The 22563-nt window shown below is 37.8% G+C and overlaps 1 protein-coding gene across 2 annotated transcripts in view; it reads right to left on the minus strand.

The window, feature by feature from the left end:
• The window catches only part of DOCK11 (dedicator of cytokinesis 11), a 195625-nt gene that overhangs the window by 44980 nt on the left and 128082 nt on the right, over positions 1 to 22563 (minus strand). For both annotated transcript variants that reach the window (XM_074201251.1, XM_074201250.1), the window contains 6 exons: positions 13330 to 13405; positions 12364 to 12476; positions 6142 to 6250; positions 4042 to 4108; positions 2745 to 2792; positions 1038 to 1180 (listed from right to left, as the gene is read on the minus strand). In XM_074201251.1, coding sequence (XP_074057352.1) covers positions 1038 to 1180; positions 2745 to 2792; positions 4042 to 4108; positions 6142 to 6250; positions 12364 to 12476; positions 13330 to 13405 — 556 coding nt within the window. The remainder of the gene's footprint in view (positions 1 to 1037; positions 1181 to 2744; positions 2793 to 4041; positions 4109 to 6141; positions 6251 to 12363; positions 12477 to 13329; positions 13406 to 22563) is intronic.

A 22563-nucleotide genomic window follows, 5' to 3' on the forward strand; every position in this document is an offset into this window, starting at 1 on the left:
GTGCACATCTCAGCCTGCTACAAAAATTCACCTTCAGAGTTCCAGGTCATAATGTTTTCTCTACATTATTCTGAGAGTTAAATTTGAAAGGGGGTGAGAAAGGTATCCATGTGTTGGCACAGTGGGGAGATGGCCAGGAAATGGCGTGATTGAGGGTGGGCAAGATAAGGCAAAGACTCACTAGTCAGAAGCTAAGGTCAAGGCTTCCAGTCTGCAGGTATCAATCACCCTGAACAACCCAGGGACACCTCAAAGCCCTAGTGAAGTCCTAGGCTAGAACTGGAGCAAAAGGAGGTTAACACATATGCCATTTTCTAAATTTATAAAAATAATAGTCATTCCTCAATTAATAAATGGTCAAAATCTATGAACAGTCAGTTTCCAGAAAAAGAAATCAATACTGTCCAGTCACATGAAAAAATGGTGCCCCCTCCCACTGGAGAGCTTCAAGCAAAGGTCCAGTGATCACCCATTGGGTACACTGTAATGAAGATTCTTGTTATGATATAGATTAGACTTTCTGAGGTCCCTTTAAACTCTCTTTACTATCATTCCGCACTATATGTCACACTATTACCTATATTTAATTTTACTAGTAGGAATGAAATCTGGGCAATGAAAAATTAACAATGTCACAAAATTCATCAAGGGGAAAATGTAAAAAAAAAAAAAGATCTTAATCCATTAATATTTAAATAAGAAAGACTATAGAGGTCCACAACTGTTAAAGGTGAAAATGAGAGGAAGCATTGGCTGAAGAGCCTGAGTTCAAATTCTCCTTCTAATGGATGGCCTTGGCTAAGTCACATGACTGTTCAGTGCCCTAGGTGGCCCTTGCTATTGTACATTGGTGAAGAATGCTTCCTCACCTCGGGTAGTGATGAAATCACAGGTCTACTACAAAAAAAAAAAAAAGTGACGAACAGGGACTTCCATAGACATGTAGACACATGAACTCATCATTCACTAAATTCCCTCTGGACCATTTAAAAGTCAGGATTCTTTAAATGAGAGATTCTATTGAATCATACACTTACTGTGATTAAGTGTGAATGAGCTTTCCAGGCTACTTAGATGCTGAAGCCGGGCCTGCATCACTCCCGCCCTATGACGAAGGGCTGGCATGGTCTGGGACTTTCTGTCTATTCCAAAGTGTTTGGACACCCAGGCATCATGTACTCTGAAAAAAATCAGATAGAGGGGGTGAAATGAACTACCATCACTCTACAATATTCTGTGAATCATCTAAGGGTTTTATCCAATAGTTGCTAGGCCATTCCTGCTGCAGCATCATGTTGTGCTACATATATTCTAGGATTTGAGAAACCCAAAGGTCCATGTTTGGGGGACAAGAATTCACTATGTGAGAAAAATCAATGGGAAAAGTGGAAAGCAGTTTGGTAGAAATTAAATAGAGACCAACATCTCACACGACAAACCAGGATACTGTCAGAATAAATATATGATTTAGACATAAAAGGTGATATAAATGAGTTGGGGAGCACAGAAAAATTTACCTGTCAGATCTATTGAGGAGAAAATTTATGATCAAATGAGAGTGAGAGCATTATGGGAAATAAAATGAATGATTTTGATTACAATAAATTAAAAAAAACGGGCACATACAAAACCAAAGCATTCAAGATTAGTAGAAAATCAGAAAACTGGGAAAAAATTTTTACAGCCAAGTTTCTCTGATAAGGGTCCCATTTCCCAAATAGAGAACTAAGGAAATATATATATATATACATATGAGTCATTCCCCAAGAAAATGGAATCACTTCTGACCTGAGTGATTTTATTAATGACAAGAGAACAGAGAGCTACAGACACAAACAGCATCTAAACCACCCCTCCCTTTAGTCCATGGCAGTTCTTAATAATTAATTTGCCTAATAACTAATCATTAATCTTTTTAAAAGTTTTTCTCCAATAACATCCTAACTAACACTCAGAAAATTTCTTATATAACATAGTTAACCTAATAAGGTGGCTATTGGTTTTATCCTTTACCACATCGTACATTCTCCAGACAAAGACTAAAAATTGTAACAACTAGGCTATCATTCTTCAGACAAAACATGGAGGAATGATAAATATATTAAATGCTTTCCTTTAATAAATAAGTACCGAATAATTTTAAATATGCAGAACAATGATACCTTTAAATATATCTTGTTAAAAACAAACATGTAGCCCCCCTCCAAAAAATGTTTAAAATAGTTATGTAAGGTACTGGGGCTTTGGTGGCAACATTGAAAGGATAAGGTATCAGGCATACCCACATCTTCACTCCAAGAGAGAACTTTCCCACATGGTGAATGAAACTAACAAAATTTAGGTTCAAGCACCACCTTTTTCTTGTTACCCTCTTAGACATTTCTTTCTCCCTTGGTCTGACCCTCTTCAGTCATCTTCTAGATTAGAGAATAGTAACAGCAAGTTTAATATGACAGATCTCACAAACCATAATCTCAGTCTACTCTTTGGAAAAATATTAATATTTGTTCTAATGGCTATAAATACTGAATTCTGCTAACAAGGGCCCACTGGGTGGTCTTGGCACAAGGAGTTAACAACTTTAGTTTTCTAAGGCAGACATTTTAATTTTAAATAAATTTAAATAAAAATTAAATAAAATAAAAAATAAACTTTAAAAGTAGACTGCCCTCTACTGGAATGAAATAAATCTATAAAAAGGATAAAACATGGCAGGGCCATTTTTACAAAAGAAGATACTTTACCTTGCTATGTTTCTTTTCCCTGTGTATCTGAAGTGAAACAAGCACACTCTAGAAAGAAAATAAACCAATAGAATATTAGTAGTATTCAGGAAAATGCTGTATCATCTCGGCAATTAAGTAAATCATTTTTAAAACTACATTATCTGTGTGAACATGTGCATGTTAAAAAAAAAGAACACAACTAAATCCTAGACCTATTTACTACTCATTTTGGCGCGCGCGCGCGCGCGAGAGAGAGAGAGAGTGCGTGTTTGTAGCTCAGAGGGTTCCGCGGTCCCGTTTGTAGCTCAGAGGGTTCCGCGGTCCCCTTTGCCTACAATGACTTGCTCTACTAAAAGTCTCATAGGCCCAAAGTCTAGCCTTTTTGTACCGTTCCCGCCCACAGACCAGCCATAGTAGCAACCACACCACCAGACACTTCCCTACTAACTCTCCACTGGACTCTCTTGCCAGAGTTGTTAAGATGTGGAAAAATCCGGTTGAATCCTGAAAGTTTACTTTGTTACAGTGGTCTATAAATCCTGCTAACTGCTACCTCACTCACTGTTCCATTGTGACAATAATTTCTTAATATTTCTTGATGATCTTTCATCAAAGTAGTATAGAGCAGGATTTCTCTCTTTCAGAAAACCCTCAGCAACAGAAGCTATAAACGTTATCAGCCATGAGAAAACTCCTTAGGTGTCAAAGTAAACCTTTCTGCTTTCCAACAGATGCACATTTAGTGGTGCAGGATGACAGACCACTTCCAGATCACACTTCTCCAGAAAGCACACTCCCAAATGAGCTTCTGCCCTTTGTAGAATTACTGAGATCTTAGGTAATAGTACAGATATTAGATTCCAAGAATGAGTTGCTGGCTAACACCACAGCTGCTCCAAACTCTTGAGTGGCTTGAAGCCACTTTCTAGCTAGGCTTTCTAGCTAGATCACATGGAACTCCAGTTGGATTAAAAAGATGGAAGGCTATTGCTGAGGTATTCTGCAATAAGCCAGTTGTTTTGTATAATCATGTATCATGTTTTTTTATGCTAAAAACACATATTTAACATCATGGTTTAAAACGTAGGCAACAGCAGAAAAAAATCATTATGATTTCTCTCTCATCACATTCAATTTGGATTCATGTATACCATGGAAACAATGTAAAGACTGACAAATTGCTTTCTGTGGGGGGGGGGGAGAGGGAAGTAAGATTAGGGGAAAAATTGTAAAACTCAAAATAAATAAAATCTTTAAGTCCATTAAAAAAAGAAAAAAAGTCATTAGTAGCAAATACAATCCAATGACTACTTACTCTAGAAGTACTAAAATGTTTATGAGCTCCTGAGGAGAGACTTTGTTCCAATAAGTTAGGAGAGTATCTAAAAATGAGATAAACAACAAGAACTTCAGCTTTCTTGACTCAATTAGTTTTTATTTCTTTACATATTAATAGACTTTCCTCCACATCTTATTACTCCTATCTTCCCTCCCTTCCCTGATCTTGGATAGCTGGTAGAGAAAAGCTGTTGTACTTTTCCTTTGTCAATCTTATTTCTTCATACAGACAGAGCCAGGTCTTCCATCCTTGAGTCCCAGGACAAAGCAAGCTACACAAACAATTAAGAAATTCTGTTTGATAATACTGCTGTGGAATAAAATGGAGTCTTTGGTCTTACCCCCACATACCCTGCCCCTCTGTGGCCTCCACTGCACCACCCTATCATTGGCCTCAATGCTTTGAAGCATTTCAATGGACAAGGCACTATCCTAGATACTGGGGATACAAAGACAAAAGCAAAGCTCTAGAGAGTCTGACATTTTACTGGGTAGAAAAAACATATAAGTAGTCAAAGGGGCAAAAGAGAGAGAGTGGACAAAAGTGATAATATGTAGAAGCAGAGTACACAGTTTGGGAAATTGGGAAAGGCTGCCAAGAAGAGGTAGTCCCAGAGCTGAACCTGGATGAGAAGGAATTTACAAAGCAGAGAAAAGGACACATGTCCTCTCCTCTTGTCAACTTCAAGGATTAGTCTGGAGCCCAGTTTATGAAAATCTTGCCAATCTCCCTTTTCAGTGAGAGCCCACATTTTCCAGGCATGCTCCAGCAGAGTGTACCAATCAGAAAAGGTTCCAATGTGCAGGTCCAAAGCCAGATCATCTGCCCATCTTCTGAAGAGCAGCAGAAAAGTGGACAAACAGCGGCCGTCAGGTGCTATTAACTCTCCTTGCCCACAAGAGTCTATGAAGTTGATTGATGCGGGTGGAAGGAATATTATCATGGACAAAAACATATTGTTAAAATAAAGATGTAATCTTTTATTGAGTCCTAAGGATTTTTTGAAGAGTATTTACAAGGCTGCCTTAAAAGCCTTTATTACTTTTATGCATTCTTATTTATAGTTCCTAAATTTAGGGAATTAGTAAGTGTTTAGGACTTTATATAGTCATAGAATTTTCAAGCTAGAAGGGACCTTAGAGATGATTCCCAACTTATGGACTGTGGGCCACTTGGGGTCTACAGAATCATTGCAAAGGATGAATGAATCCATCCATAAGCAACTATATCTTTTATTGAATAAATAAAAGCCTGACACACACATATGTGTGACTTTTCCAAAGCGCATAGATGCTTATGGGGTCACTAAAATACACATCCATGCAAAAGCATTACTAATTCACAGTAACTCTTTGCCACTATGTATTTTCTCAATCACTAGATACTAATAGTACACCTATTATCATGTGGAAGTCCCTGAAGTTTTATGGTAACAGAGAGTCTTTGTAAAAAGTTTGGGACCCATTGATCTAGTCTGACTCCTCATTTTACAGATGGGAAAACTGAGAGCTAGAAAAATTAAGTGACTTGTCCAACATCACACAAAGTGATCAATGACAGTATACAAGACAGAAAATTTCATGGTGGAAATCAATGAGACAAAAAGTACAGCTAAAGGAAGGACTGTGTACATAGTAGGCACTCAGCAAGCATCACTTAATTGAGATGAATTGTAATGACCACCCAGAGGATAAACTATAACATGCCCCCAGGGAAATCCCAAAGGGTTTTCAAATTAATGTCAATTAGGGAAAGGATTTACCTGTGCCTCAAGGGTGTTACATGCTAAAGCACCGATAATAACATGCAGTAGAAGGAATCTGTTGTACAGGGCAAAACCATTATATTATTCCCACAGACTTCCCCTTTGAGGGATTCCTAGTAAAATGCCTATTAAACTAGGAAAAAAACAAGATCCTCAAAGCTGAATTCATTTGAAAATTATAATATGGGGTTTGAAAAAAATAAACAGTAATGTGCAACTATCACATAGTTGGGAGGCAAGGTCACCATTCAATGACTGAGTGAATGATTACTGCCAGAACACTTATGTGCCTTATATAGACTGTAACTCACCTTCAGAAATCATTTTGATAATGTACAGGTAGCACATCAGAAGGCTTCGAATTTCATACTGGTCCAGCCTGTTATACTGGGATACACTACTTCGAGTACAACTTCTCGTCTGTAACAAAAACAACACACCTCTGATCAACTCAAAGGTGTAGCTGTGCAGGCCTGTAATAATTTAAAAATGGACACTACAGGTTTGCTGGATTGTATGTTCATTTAACAAAGATTCACCTCTTTTTTTTCAGGAATTCTGACTGGTAAAAGGAAAAGTCTGACCTAGAGGAAGAATCTACATACAGCTGTTGTATTTCACTATCATCTGAAAGCAAATGGACCGAGACTCCTAGGAAAATCTAGGGAAATTTTTCTTGGGAGTGGATAGGAAGACGCTAGTCTGAAAAGTCATAGGTAAATATCATCTCTCCAAAGGTCAACTCTGATGCCTCATCAACATTTTATAGGTAATCCTAGATTTTAGAGGGCTAGACCAGTGAAGCATAAGCTTTGGCAGGCTCTGATGTGGAAGATCTCTGACTGTGCTTCCAGCAATATCCTAACACTAGAACCTAAGAGGCAGTCAGGTGGCACAGTCAAGAGGGCGCCAGTTCTGGTGTCAGGACAACTGGAGTTCAAATCCAGTGTCAGACACTTACTAGCTGGATGACCTAAGGGAAGTCATTCCATCTGTGTACCTTAGTTTCCTCAGTTATATGATGGGGACAATAATAGTACCTCACTCTCAGGATTGTTGTGAGGCTCCAATGAGAACCTATTGTAGAGCCCGTACTTTGTGTGGTCACAGTAACAGTTTGGAATGGCCAATTCACCATGTGTATTCTAAAGATGGAATTTCTGTCCATTAAGCCAATGTTTGAAATCCTATTGCAAGAAGTGACTCACATCACAACTAACAAAACCAAAAGACAAAAAAGGAAGATGCAGTTAAATGGGAGTGTCATTTGTAGCTTCTCTTTACACTTGCTTTCATCATCACATACCCAAAGGCAAAAAGAAACATTTCATAAGACACTTAGTCATCATCTAGTCTTGTGGCATTTATGGTCAGCACAGGCAAAAAGCTCAGGAAGATAACTGCAGCTAAAGTGAAGAGTATCTGTTCTGGAAGATTAATAAGTAGGGAAATGCTCTGAGGAACTTCTCTAAAAAAGTCAACATAAACTTTGATACTAAGTGACAGCTAGAAGGCCCTAGGCAAGGCAAGCATCAAAAAGTATCACAGAAATGAAAGTGATGATAACTTGACATTCAGGAAAAAATTGGTATGGAAATTCTATCACAATCAGCTTTCTGGGTGCAATCAGACCACCCTCTAGCTGAAGCAATAATAGAAAACAACATCAAGTTAGAAAGACTAAAGAAGAAAAGATGACACTAGGAACAACAAACTCCAACCTTATCTATCCAAACAAACCACTGATAGAAAATAGAAAGACACAAATATGTTGCCCTATTATCACTATTTTCTACAAAAATTTGAATTGATGGTTTTAAATTTTTGTTTAATTTAAGGCAATGGGGCCAAGTGACTTGCTCAAGGTCACAAAGCTAGGCAATTTTTTTAAGCATCTGAGGCTGCATTTGAACCCAGGTCCTCCTGACTCCAACACTGGTGCTCTATTCGCTGTGCCACCTAGCAGCCAAGAATTGATGTTTTATAAAGTAACGGTGCCACCACTTGATGTCCTTGCTTAGTGAAGAGAACTGGAAGCCAAGGGCAATATTAGCTTTAGAATGCAAACTCAACTGTAAAAATCACAGAGGAAGGGGAGGATCAAAGATTACTTTTTAAACTGGCAAAAAGCATTAATAGAGAAAACAAGACCACAAAAAGTTTTACATGTTACTTAAACAAGCTATATCATCCAAAGAACATTTGTGGTGAAACTTGGCAAGAAGGCATCTAAATGTAAAATGGACCAAGTTTAATGCTTTTAAAATTATCTATTTTTATCATCAGTAATGGAAGAACCATCAAATTTGGGCCCTAATACCTCAAACTCCAATTACATTTCAATATAATTGATTTCCTTTGTAGTTTCATGTATTTCATTTTTTGCATTTAAAAATTATTATAACAAGGGATCAGTAGGCTTCAATAGACTGCCCAAGAGGGCCATGATATGAAAAAAAGGTCAAGAATTTCTGCGCTATATGTATAGCCCATATCAGATTACTTGCCATCTTGGAGTGGGGGAAAAAGGAAAGAGGGAGAAAAATTTGGAACTTAAAATCTTATAAGAAATGAATGTTAGGGGGTGGCTAGGTGGCGCAGTGGATAAAGCACCGGCCCTGGAGTCAGGAGTACCTGGGTTCAAATCCGGTGTCAGACACTTAATAAGTACCTAGCCGTGTGGCCTTGGGCAAGCCACTTAACCCCGTTTGCCTTGCAAAAAAAAAAAACCAAAACAAAACAAACAAAAAAAAAAGAAATGAATGTTGAAAAAAAAATGAATGCTAAAAACTATTTTTAATTGTGAGTGGGAAAATATGTGATTTACTAATATTAAATAATACATTAATTTTAGATTGTTTTTTCAAGGCAATGGGATTAAGTGGCTTGTCCAAGGTCACATGGCTAGGTACTTATTAAGTGTCTGAGGTCGGATTTGAACACAGATACTCCTGACTCCAAGGCCAGTGCTCTATTCACTGCGCCACCTAGCCACCCCATAATACATTAATTTCAAAAAATAAAGTTTTCAAAGTGGAAAAAAATGAATCTCTGTGCTACCTGAAAAAAATAGAAACAGACCCTCATAAAGAATTTGGAAAAAGTGTCTGGCCCAGATAAAGTATTCACTGGGCTAAGGACAACATGACAGGGAGAGGAGAAGAAGAAACAGCAAAACAGCAAAAGAATGGGAAATAAACAAACTATGGATTATGTTATTATGCAAATAAATGCATCCATATGCCTATTTTCTCATCTTTATGAGAAGGATCTTCATATATAAAAAGGGTCTGCTCAATGAAACGTATGAGAACAGGCAGCTTTTTATAAATAATTATCTACAACAGATCATACATTTATAGCCACATTATTAACTGAGACAGATAATACAAAATGCCTGTTTTTACTTTTTTAACTCTAGGAAAAAACCTCAATAGGCCTAAATATAGCATCTAACTAGGCATCTCCGGTACACATGTTAAGATCACATAAGATGCTCTGACATAAAAAATCCCAGTGGTAACTTTGATGATGCTCCTGTTATTGGTTTTATTTTTTTTAGGTGTTTTTTTTTTTGCAAGGCAAACGGGGTTAAGTGGCTTGCCCAAGGCCACACGGCTAGGTAATTATTAAGTGTCTGAGACCGGATTTGAACCCAGGTACTCCTGACTCCAGGGCCGGTGCTTTATCCACTACGCCACCTGTTATTGGTTTTAAGTGAGACATTTGCCAAAGATGTTCTTGGAGGATATCATAAAGAATAAATGTCATGGAGATTGTCTTCTGCAGGGGCAACCAGAAGAGGAAGTTTTATGGATGGTAAGGTGCTCCAGATGCCCCTTTTTTCAAGAGAGATGGTGATGATTGCATCAAACCCCTAAATATTGCATGACCTCCTCAATGAAATCAATGATTCATAATAATAATCCATAAGGGAAATGAAATGGATGAAGAATACCTAGCAGCCTTTCTATGCTCATGAATTTTGATGGTCAGTACATATGTGGGGTACAAGATAACCAAAAACTGAATAAGAATATGAGATCAGACTGCACTGCATTTGGGAAGTCATAGTGGTTAAAAGTTTTAAGCTAATCCCTGATTAGTGTTCTTCCTGAAATGCTGCACGGCTGTGAATCTCAGAACACTGTAACATCTTGAAGAATCAAAAGTGCAGGTGACCCAAAGGGCAAGAAAGAGACCAAGAGTTGAACTAAACCAGGTCCACCATTATTTTCCAGAGATGATCTAAGCTCAGCATGTGATATAAAGCATATCATTGAGGAAATGGGTAATTTTAAAAAGGAAGTAAGCCCTCAAGGGCAGGGAAGAAATAGATGGACAGTCAAAGTAGTGCACTGGTACCTACAAAGCACAAAAAGTCTAAAGGAAGGCCTTTGGCATGTCGCGCAAATCCTCAATGGAAGTCTTGGAAAGATCATGGACAACCATTTTATAGGATGAGATCAACGATCTGTTGGAAGTATCAAAATAATGCCTCTGTGGAGCTTATTCTGTTTATAGAATATACATTTTAAATAAGCAAAATCTATGATACTTAAAGGAATTTTTAACACCACTCAAGATTCTAATTATGTCATGTATGAATGGTGCAAGAAGAGCAGTTTTCAAAGTGTGGCATATTTGCTAACTCATGTCACCTGTCTTTAAAATCGCAAACTTTGATTTAGCTCCCCTTGAAATTTATAAAAAAGGGACATCTAGGTAACATAGTGGTTAAAGCACCGGCCCTGGAGTCAGGAGTACCTGGGTTCAAATCCGGTCTCAGACACTTAATAATTACCTAGCCGTGTGGACTTGGGCAAGCCACTTAACCCTGTTTGCCTTGTAAAAAAAAAACCTAAACAAAAAGAAATTTATAAAAACATTTCTTCTGAACCTTGAATCAAAGAATCTAAATGCATGAAAAGTCAGCAAGTAAACAAAGTTAGGTGCAAGAACTGAAGTCTGCAAATTCAAAATTGTGGCTTTATTTAGTGACTTTTCTTAAATCTTGGTGCTTGATACTGGGTACCAGTAGCATAATAAACATTTTTATCGTCTCTAGATTAGCCTTTTAAAAGTAGGCGACATTTTTCCACTGCACAAAAAGTAGAAGAGTACATTTTCCCCAATTCCAAGCGAGCAAAGGTGATTACATCTGTTCTTTTCCTAGTGCTCTTGACTAAGTCACTGAAATGTAATCTACAAGGTAACAGTGCAGAAAGAGTCCAAGAGCAGTGGGCTGACAGACGTCAGTAGCTCCTGGCAAATCAATCCTTTCCCCTTCCTGAATCTCAGTTTCTTCTGTCAAATGAGAATGTTAGACCAAAATTTTGATTCTTTTCTCTTTTATTCTCCCAGGTAAATCTGGTCTGTGTGGTATCGAAACTATCTGAAAATGCAGCAACGGCTTAGCAAGGGCCCATTTAAGGAAGATTTTTCTGGGTTTTTCTTCTGTGCTTTTTTCCTAACCAAGATGTCTTGATGAGAACGTGATGATACATTCTGATTCATTTATTTGGGGATGTTCAGATAAGCAATTTTTATAGGAAGTTAACTTGAATTCTTTTTCCTCCCAGTTGACTTCACTCCTTATTATATAAGATTGAAAAGCTAATTAAATCAGATCTGGAAAACAACCTCCCATATTTTTTAATAGGGTGAATAAAGAAGTAAGGAGAATTCAGAATTCTTTCAGAAACACGAATAAAAATGTTGCCACCTTTATCATAGCAGCATTCACTCACTCAGGTATAAGCACATACTATATTCTGGACAGTGTGGAAAGTCTGAGTACGGGAGAGGCATCGAGATGAGCAGGCAGCAAAACCGAACTTCCATTTTTGTCTTTGACACATGCTAAGTCCCCAGAGAAAAGTGATTTGACTGATTCATTGCCTAGGACACTCTCTATGATGACAAGGTTTTCAAGACATATTACATGTATTATCTAATTTGAGTCTCATTAACTCTGTGAAGCATGTATGAGATATTTTTTGTACATATTGTACAGAAAACTTACTTGACTTGCTCAGGATTGCACAGTTGTTATCAGGGGGTGGGGAGGTATGAGGATCCTATCCACAATACCACATTCATAAAATGAGTCCTCTCCAATTTAAGCTTTTCCTCAAAATGGGGAGGGGATGGAGAGGAAATGAACATTTATTGATTGTCTACCATGTGCCAAATACTGTTATGGTTACTGATCAGATATCTCATCTGATCCTCACAATCCTGGGAAGCAGGTGCCATCATTATCCCCATTTTACAGTTGAGGAAACTGAGGCAGGCAGAACTTAACTTACCTAGGGTCACAGAGGAAGGTCAGATATGCAGGTCTTCCTGACTCTAGGTGTGGTGCTCTATTACACTACCAGCTGATAAGTGATTCCTACTAGGTACTTAGCAAGAAAAACTAAAATGGCTTCTTTCCAGTCCCAGGATAAGAAAAGAATAAGGAACCCCATGTTTCAAGAAAAGAAACCTTAGAATACCAGTACCCATCCATCCCTGGGTCTATTTATTACATTGTCAGCTAAGCCGCTCTGGTCAGGAGAGCTGCTGGCCACATCTGTGCTCAGGGAGCCTCTTGAATCTTCTCTTTTGATTCCATGTCCATTGGGAAATGAGGCTCCATAGGCTGGAAAAAACAACATACTTCGAAAAGTCAGTAATGAGAAGGAAATTGCCAAGAAATTTCACAAGTCAGCATTTGACTAATTTACAAATATGTTTTTAAGAGAGATCCTGGCAATCTAAAACAGGAAATGTGTGTAAAATATCTGAAAGCAAAGCAAAAGATATGTTTTTTTAATAACTGAATCTCATTATACTGATACATATAAGGAAATTTCAAGAAATTCCTCAGAAGGAATAACAATTCCCAGAATATCAGAGGTGGAAGGGACATTGAAAAGCATTGAATCCAACCTCCTCATTTTATTGGTTGGGCTCAACCCAACTAAGAGGGAGGGACTGTAGACGGGATTCTAGGTTGCTGGGATCCCAGATCAGCCTCGTTTTTCTGCTGTAACAAAGACTGAAGGAAGAAATCTTTAATGCAGATGTCTAAGCCATGAGTGTTCTTATCGCCAAAATGCTTCTGAAGTTTCTGTCTGTTGAAAAGTGCTTCCTTACATGATAGCCACATCTGGAGAAAAAAGTATGGGGTATGAATGCAGGTCCAAGCATACTATTTTCACTGTTTCAAACGTGTCTTCTTTTTTTTCCTTTCTCATGGTTTTTCTTCCCTTTGGTTATGATTTTTCTTTTACAACACAACTAATATAGAAAAAAGTTAAACGTGATTGTACATATATAACCTATATCACTGTCATGGGGAAGAGGGAAGAAGGAAGGAAAGGAGATAGAAAAATATGCAACTCAAAACCTTACATAAACGATGACTCCTGAAAACTATCTTTGTATGTGATTAGAACAAAAAGAAAATAACATTCCAAAAAAAAAAGAAAGAAAGAAAAGTGCTCCCTTACCTGCATCTTTCTCTGCCACTAGACTTCCTCGATTTGATGGTGAAGTAAAGCCACATACAAATTCATCCCTGGATGCCTGAAACAAAATGTAAGGCCTGAGACATTTTAAACAAGCCACCAAATGAAGAATTTGTCTACACCAAAAATCAGAAACAGCCTAAATGTCCAACAGACTGGCTGAATAAATAACAACATAGTCATTCGTATCATTTTATTGTTAAAGATTACAAATATGAAGCATGTAGGGATGTATGAAATGACCTAAATGAAGAGATGTGAAATGATCTCAGCAAAATGATACCTGTAAACACACTGAATAAAACTAGAAAGTTAGAAAGATAGAGAGTTAAAAAGTCAACACGAAACCAAAAGTGGCAGGACTTCACCTAACATTTATAAGAGAATCTAGAAAGAAAGCATTTTTTCTGTTCCAGTACCTTGAGGGCTGGGACTGATACTTCTATCTTCATATCCATAGTGCCTAGTAAAGTGACAGGAACATAGCATAATGCTTACTGATTGACTGATCCTACTTTGTTTCATCTCCGATCTTACAACATGTTTTTTTGTATATTTGTTTGGTTCTGGTAAAAGGTTAATAAGCTAATCATTTAAAATAATATTTTGAAAGAATTCTGCATCAGAGAAAGATTCTGGCTAATGATCTTAAACAAAAGCACTGAAGCTCATCACACAAGTCTAAATTAACACCCATCTTCATGGAAAGATGTTGATACCAGTTGACTGTTGGAAGTCGTACTGAATAGAGCAGACTTCTAGCTAAATAGACCTATAGCTAGGTGGAGGAAGTCTTAATTCACTCCTAAAATGTTCTGAGATTTATTGAATTTTGAGTCTAGCCTGTGGTTGCCCTGGCAGCACCACACCAAAATGATTTTAGGGGTCTTATATGGCCCCCAGTTTGGACATTCCCCACCCCTAATAGTTCAACTTTGCTTCTGGCTTAAGAAATTGAAGGATGTTCAGAACACTGATAGAACAAGCCAAGCCAAAGGGGAAAAAATCAGAAGTTGGCAAAAGATTTTAGAATTATTTGGCTATCACTATGTGAAATTATGAATTTGTATTTGAATAGTCTATAATGGAATTACATTTTTGAGTTAATAGTAGTAATGATGGACTTTGGATTCATAGATTTTAATATACAAGTTTTTGAATTTCAAGTCTGCTGCTGCTAAGTGAATTTTGAATTAACTCTCATATAATCAATCACTATGCAATTGGTTTTAATTTTAGAGTAAAAGACAAATAAGCTATAACTGTTAGGGAAACATGAGAAAGCTGATAACATTCAAACCCTAAGTATACTCTGTGGTGAGTGATTAAAGACTATAATTTAATATCATGATAACTTTTGGTCATAGGGATGGTTATCTGGATGGTCATGAATTCAGCAGTTCAACATTCAAGTAGAAAATGGTATGTGCTGCAGTTTGAGGACTGCCAAAGTTGGATAATGTCTGTCCATGGGAAAAGTTGAGGGCATGACTTTGGCATGGTCTAAAGCAGGATTCTCTTGATTCAGTTTCCCCATGTTGCTATTTTCTTTTTTGAATAAGAAATTTCCCACCTGGTTATCTTAAGTCTGGCTATAGCACCCTGTGAATAATGTGGGACTTTGTTACATGAATCCCTATAATATGACTTCTGCCTGAAAATCAGAGTTTGATTTTCCTGTTGTAGTGTGTCAAGTTGGTATGTACACCTGAGGGAACATTTTCGGCATCGTCATAAATTCTGTCCCTCCTTTTTCCTTTTGTAGCAAATTTCTATAAATAGCTATGAATTTCAGAAGTTTCAGAAGTACAATACTAAATCTATTAATTAGTAGATTAATACTGGGATATCACTTGTTACTATTCTAGGATCCAAAGATGAAAAAAAAACTTACAATTTTAATCTGTATTGTGGTCAAATTACAATATGGCATGATATCTTCCTAAAGGGGGAATTAGACAAAGATGTCATATATAAGTTTTCTAATTAAATGGAGTGGCAAATTTTGATACAGCAACAGGATTAGATTTTTTTCTCTAAGAATTAGGATTGATTGGTTTTTGTCCTTCGTTATTGAAGAAGACCAAAATGACATCACTAGCTTAGAGACAAGTCACAGTATGTCCAACTGGGACTGATCAGATCAAGACCAGCTCAGAATGCTCTGCCACAGGTCAGGCACAGATAATCCATGTGAATACCTGGGGTGGGTCCTCTAAACTTATGCATCTCCTGTCTCTTCTGAGCTGCTTCCCATCTGCCTTCCTCATAGAGCACAGCTCCCTCTTTGATGAGGACACAATATGCTGGGTGGTCCTGGGTGGTCCCTCCCACGCTGCCCAATCATTTCCAAAGTTGTTAAGAGAGACTTTCAGAGTATCCTTTTCTGACTTCCCTGTGAGCATTTGCCCTATGTGCGTTCTCCATAAAATAGTCTCTGGTAAGCATACCTTTGGCATTGGAACAGCAAGGTCAGCCCAACAGAGTTGCACTCTCTGTAGTAGTGCTTGAATGCTAGGCAGTTTAGCAATTAGGAGATATCCATATGTATAAGATTGGTTTCCAAATTCTTGTAATGGGAAATTCAGGTTTTGAGTATGTTTAGTAAGAAGTTCTCAAAACTGGACTAAAGGTTTTGCATATACATTTGCATTGATAACTATCAAAGCAGTGAATCTATTTGCCCATTTTAAAGTACCTGTTCAATAATTTTAAAAGAATGGAGTGTTTATTTTACAAATCAGACCCTCATGAACTTCTTTTTAGATTCTTCTAGAACATACAGAGTTTAGGTAAAGAAAGAAACAGCAAATGCTATGTAAAGACTGAAATTCTCTGAAGTTTTAGGTTTGGAAAACCAAATTTAGTCGGATGTACCAAATTGTATTAATAAGTTTTGTTCCTAGAAGATGGTTAGCAGAATTATCTAGGAATCTCTACAAGTGACTTAGGACCAAAGAAGCAGAACCCTCTTCTGAGCTGCCCTGAGAATCAAGTCCATTCCAGAATATCCAAGAGAAAATATTTCCAAGGACTAGACTACTACATGGGACATCTGCAATACAAGATGAAATGATTAAATGGACACTAGGAGTGGGTTACTCAATAGAAGGAGACTTGACGTTATTTCATATTGATGATTATAATTGTATTGTTTCGGCCCTCTGTTTCAGGATGTTTATGTTAGCTGAGTTTTCTTGGTTATTTTGATGACATGAAAATCACCACCCTCAAAATTAGTCCAATGTGAGCCTTCTGAGAAGACTGATCTGTAACCTAAAGTAGCTTACCTCAAAAGTCTGTCTAACAAGCCTTATCTCCTTAGGGGATATCATCATCTTTGTTCTTAGGCTTTGTATTAGTGATTATATTAAGCCACGTGAGAGAATGCTTCCAGTGGTCTTTCCCAGTTGATATGTATATGTTAATATGCCTGAGTATATTCATCTTATAAATTGGGCTTTTAGATAAGTGATCCATGGGGAGAGTGGCTGCCATCTATCCCATGATTGACGGGAATTGAGAAAACTGTCTGAACCAAACATTTAACCTCTTAAAAATGACTCCCTTTTGAGACTTGTTACATTTTCCTGTAAATTCTACCTGTTTGCTAATTGTGGAAATTGAGTGATATCTTATTTCACTTCCAGGAAATTGCACCTGCTTCCCCTCCCTTCTCCCAGCTCCTGAAACTTGCTAATCCTCCTCCCAACCGAGAAAGTCCCTAATCTTTCCTCCAAGTAGAAATTCAATTACCTAATCATGTTTATATCCTGTTAATCGTTGTCTTTTAATGTATACAGATCTGTCTCCCCCTTATATTTGGGGTCTGATGCCAAACTGAGAAAGCCTGGAACCAGTATGCTATGCTCCTGGCAGACACTGCTTACTAAATCTATATACTTAGAAGCTTAGGCATGTTTGCCCCAGTTATTTCAAATTTTACCTGCTGTAAATGTTGCTCAAGCTACAGATAATCTCAACCTGGATAAAAGGAAAGTAATTCCTAAAAACTCAAGTGATTGCAAAAGAAGGGTTATCTGATAAGCTCAGACTTTAAAAGGTAAATAAGTAAGGATGACTACAAAGAGTAGTATGCCCTTTTTCAAGTGGTGACAAGAAAATCAAAGCTCAGAATGAGCTGAGGCTTGTTGCAAAAATACCAAAGACAATACAGTGATTACAACACTGCAAAGGAAAAATAATTATGAAAGACTTAAGACCCGCAGTCAACACAGTGATGGCAGAGAAGTGATGAACTTGAGGTACACATTTTCAGACATAGCTAATATATTGCAGATTTGCTTGTCTCGTCTCTGCTACCTTTATTTGGGGGGGAGAAAACGAGGTGTAGTAAAAGTGATTAAAGTGATTAAAAAATAACAAAAAGAGTGTCAATGAAAATGAATTTAAACAAATTTTAAAACTACACAGAAGAGAGCAGAAGGAAGTTCCAAAGTCACAAATCACAAACAGGACACTGTTGAAATGATGTTAAATGTCCACCTCAAACACACACACACACACACACACACACACACACACACACACACACACACACAGGAAAAATCTAATTGTATATAATAGATTCTCTTTTTCTCTTCTCTGTATGTTAATGTTTCTCAAGTTTATAATTTCTATAAAAGAAAAATGCTGAGGACTAAAATTTCTAACCACTTTATTATGACTATATGTAAAGTAAGAAACTAAGACAGGAATGGCCTCTGCCTGACAAAGATGGTAAAGAGAAGGCTCAGTTGCTCAATTTCTAGCTTTGGTCTATTTTATTTATGAAAGAGAATGAATTCCAATGCAGAAAGGTCAGAGCAAACATCACTTAGAGTGAATTGAAGACAAAAATTATAGTGAGGCAAGCAATATCCTCTTGCGACATTACTTCCCCTTCCATAGTCCATAGAAGGACTCTCCTTGGGGTGGCTAGGTGGCATAGTGGATAAAGCACCGGCCCTGGAGTCAGGAGTACCTGGGTTCAAATCCGGTCTCAGACACTTAATAATTACCTAGCTGTGTGTCCTTCGGCAAGCCACTTAACCCTATTTGCCTTGCAAAAAAACCTTAAAAAAAAAAAGGACTGTCCTTCTCCTTTGATACTTGCGTATGACACATCATCTCTCACCTCCATGCCTTTGCATTCCAATGTTCTGGAATTCTCTGTCTTCCCCCCTACAGCTCTGATATCATCTTCCTGAAGCCTTTCTTGATCCCCCCAATTGCTAGTGCCTTCTCTCCCAAAATATTGTACATTTAATTGCTTTGTCTACATCTTTATCTATTAATTTTACACTTATGCTGAATTTGTTTTTACATGAACTTGCTGTTTCCCCTTTCAATGGAAGATCTTGGTGAGGAGGGACTGCTACATTCTTTGCACGTGAATTCCTTCCACAATGCTTGACACATAGGACTTCACTAAATACTTCTTGATGGACTGATTGAGGAATGTTCAGCTAGCTGAAATGAGTTTAGTCTCTAACCCATCATAGTATTAGATGCCAAAACAATTTAGAGATGCGATCATAGAACCACGTGGTATCTTTCATAAATGATGGGCCTACACTATAATACACACACACACACACACACACACACACACACATATATATATCATACCAATATAATTAAACAAATTACCAAAAAGGGAGAAAACATTGAGCAAGAAAAGACCAATTCCCTGATTTTTAGAGATTACCAAAAGCATATCCCAGAAACATTTGCCCAGGGAGTGGGATGCCAAAGCTGAACTAAATTTCAGCTCAATAATTCTTAAGCAATTATGTGGTGTAACTACAAGAAGAGGAAATGTTGATCAGGAGGAGCCAAATTAACTCTATAACTGCCACCCAAACAGCTTGTCATCATTTGAGCAAAGACATCTGGGAAGATTTTCTTCATGGTTTTATAAACAAGATGGAGAAGTGTGGATTGGTTAGAATACAGACAGGTAAGGAACATTCATAGGTGGCTGCACCTAGCAGATTGTGTTCAGGCTAAAAGATAGCCTCTGGTAGAGAACTGAAGGCCTCTCCTATTCACTGCTGATTACCAACAGCTTAAAGCTATAGAAGACATGCCAGTCAAATGTGCAGATAACAAAAAGTTGGCAGAGAGTGAGAGCTAGATAACAAACTGACCTTGAAACTGATCTCATTAATCTAAAGCCAGTAGGAGGACACAGGTTCACTAATGTCCTGATGGAAAAGTTGGAAATGGGTCCACTCATTCTACAATGCTGTTTTTAATCATATGATAAAAGGCTCCATACACCCTTAGTATTTTGATCGCTGAAATCTCACAAGCTATTTTGGGGTTTGTAGACTAGATTTCGTTTTTAAGGACCAAGCCTTAAATTCAAATCACTCTAGCTCTCATCGATTGGCCAACAGTAAGTTCGAGCCCCAGTCCTGCTTAGTAATTCTTTGGACGCTGGTATCTCAGACTTTGTGTGAATAGCAATTGTGTCTATTTTGGCCAGAAACTCTGAGGGTTTTGCTCTCCCAGATGATTTTTTTTAACTAGATAAGGAAAGATCCTAACGTAAAAAGTCCAAAGTCTACCACTGCATCTGGGGCCATTTCCAGTCATCCTGATCCATATCTGGTCATTGCATCTGGATGGTTCCAAAAGAGTGAATGAGCCTGGTGACTTTGCACAGCCCCGCTCACTTAAATTCAATTCACTTGCAAGTCAGGGAATCAATCACTTTCCAAAAGTCATGGTCCTCTTCAAGAAAGGACAAATGATGGTACCAGTAGATACCCAGAAGATCAAAGATGGGAAAATCACAATCCATATATTGGTCTCATTTGATTTATTGCATTTCTCAAGAAAGTTCTATTGGGGATAGTTTGAAGAAAGTCATAGAGAAATCTGGCTAATCACGTAGAAAAAGGCAACTAGGTAGTACACAGAGTCTAGAATTAGGAAGACTTGAATTTAAATTTGGCCTCAGACACTTACTAGTTGTATGAGCCTGGTCAAGTCACTTGACTGTTTGCCTCAGTTTACTTATCTGTAAAATGAGCTGGAAAAGAAAATGTCAAACCATTCCAGTATCTTTGCCAAAATAATCCAAAATGAGGTCATGAAGAGTCAGACACAACTGAAACAACTGAACAATGCAGAAAAGGAAAAGAAGGGAAAAGAAGAAATTTTTCAGGGGTATATAAAGTTCTGCCTTTCAATGTTTTAAAAAACAGGACTCTTCCAAGTATAGGACTGGAGTTGGGAGGGGAAGGAGGAGAAAGTACTTGTGAAAAAAATATGACAACTTTAGTGTACAAGCTCAATATGGTCTGCTTTTAAAAAATATGGGCCTCATTAAGAGAACACTAGTGTTCAAAACAAGAAAGATGTGAATCCCACTGGATTTTGGTCAGGGGATTGTGTCCAGTTCTGGACAATACAGTTTTATCCCTTCCAGATAGAGGGAGTTAGGAGGTTGGTACCCCTGGGATCTGAAAAATCTTTGGAAAATGTTTTGGCTCTCTCTTTGTACCAGAGAAGAAGACTGAATTTTTTCTTTTTTCTTTTATTGGGTATTTACATTAGCTTATTGTAAAATTTGGGTTGGTATTATACAATACTATACATATATTTTATGTATTTCTGAATTTCTAACCTTTTTCTATGTTGCCTGCTGGCCTTTCCATGTTTTCTGCAGCTTCCACAAAACTCCCCCCAAATTCTATTCCGTTTCTTATGCTGATCTGGTATAGTGAAACCACAATGTGAAAGGGATAACTGTGTATTTTACTTTTAATTTCTACTGATAGCTTCATTTACCAATAAAAAACCTTCCCTTTTTTTCTCTCTCAGAGCCATACCTTAAAACAAAGACTTTTTAAAAAAATACATTTCAGTAAAACAAAATATCAACCAAATCAGACATTATATAATGTGCCCCACATCCATAGTTCCTGACATCTGCAAATAAGGGAGGAGATGCATTTCTCATATTTTTTCTCTGGGGTGCAGTTTAGTCATGCCAATGTCTATTTGTTTCTGGTGTTTCCATTTACTCCACTGTAGTAATTACATGCATTCTTCTTGTGGTCCTGACAACATGACATCATTTGACATTGTACCAGTTCACTGAGGGCTCACCATACAGCTCTGAACTCAACCTCCTGACTCTGGATGTTTCCAAAGTCTGCCCCAGTTGCCTCAACAAGTCCTAGGTAAAATCCCACCTTGCTCAACTATTAATTGCTCCTGCCTTCCCTCTGCTGATTATCTGCAGTTTGGATGTGACTGTTTACTTATCTCCATCATTAGACTGTGAGCTCCTTGAAAGCAGGAACTGGTTCTTCCTTTTCCGGCCCAGCGCTAAGTACCATAACTGGCACTTTCAGAAATGCTTGTTGGTTGATGGGTAATTTTTGTTCTTACAAAGCAATGCTGTTCCTCATTTGGTTTGCTTCATCAAGTATGACTTCTCTCTTACTCAAATCTCATTTGATAGAGTATGAAATCTGTAAATTAATTTGCATAGGCTCCCCAGTTTTATTAGACCAGCATAGTCTAGCTTTGAGCACTGACCATCACTCCAATTGTTTAAGTCATTCTTTATTTCTTTAAAGAGTAGCTTGTAACTGGATCTTTAGAAGTCTCGAGTATGTTGAACCCTGTTCTTTTTTTTTAAGGTTTTTGCAAGGCAAATGGGGTTAAGTGGCTTGCCCAAGGCCACACAGCTAGGTAATTATTAAGTGTCTGAGGCCAGATCTGAACCCAGGTACTCCTGACTCCAAGGCCGGTGCTTTATCCACTGCGCTACCTAGCCACCCTCCACTGCGCCATCCAGCCACCCTGGACCCTGTTCTTTAAACAGGCCCCTGACAAAATGGAATGTCCTTGAAGGAGGCAACTAGGATGGCAAAGGGCCAGATAAGAAATAATAAAAGAATCATCATAGCTAACACTACATTAAGGCCTTTTCAATTATTATCCCATTTGATCTTCACTACAACTCTGGGAGGCAGGTGCCATTATTATCCCTATTTTACAGATGAGGAAACTGAGGCAAACAGGGGTTAAGTGACTTGCTCAGAGTAATATAAGGATGAAAAATGATTACAAGAAATAGGAGAGGCTGGGTGGTACAGTGCATAGAGCATCGGCCCTGGAGTCAAGAGGACCTGAGTTCAAATCTGGCCTCAGACACTTAATAACTACCTAGCTGTGTGACCTTGGGTAAGC

Source organism: Macrotis lagotis, chromosome X (assembly GCF_037893015.1).
Source record: "Macrotis lagotis isolate mMagLag1 chromosome X, bilby.v1.9.chrom.fasta, whole genome shotgun sequence".
Taxonomy (NCBI): domain Eukaryota; kingdom Metazoa; phylum Chordata; class Mammalia; order Peramelemorphia; family Peramelidae; genus Macrotis; species Macrotis lagotis.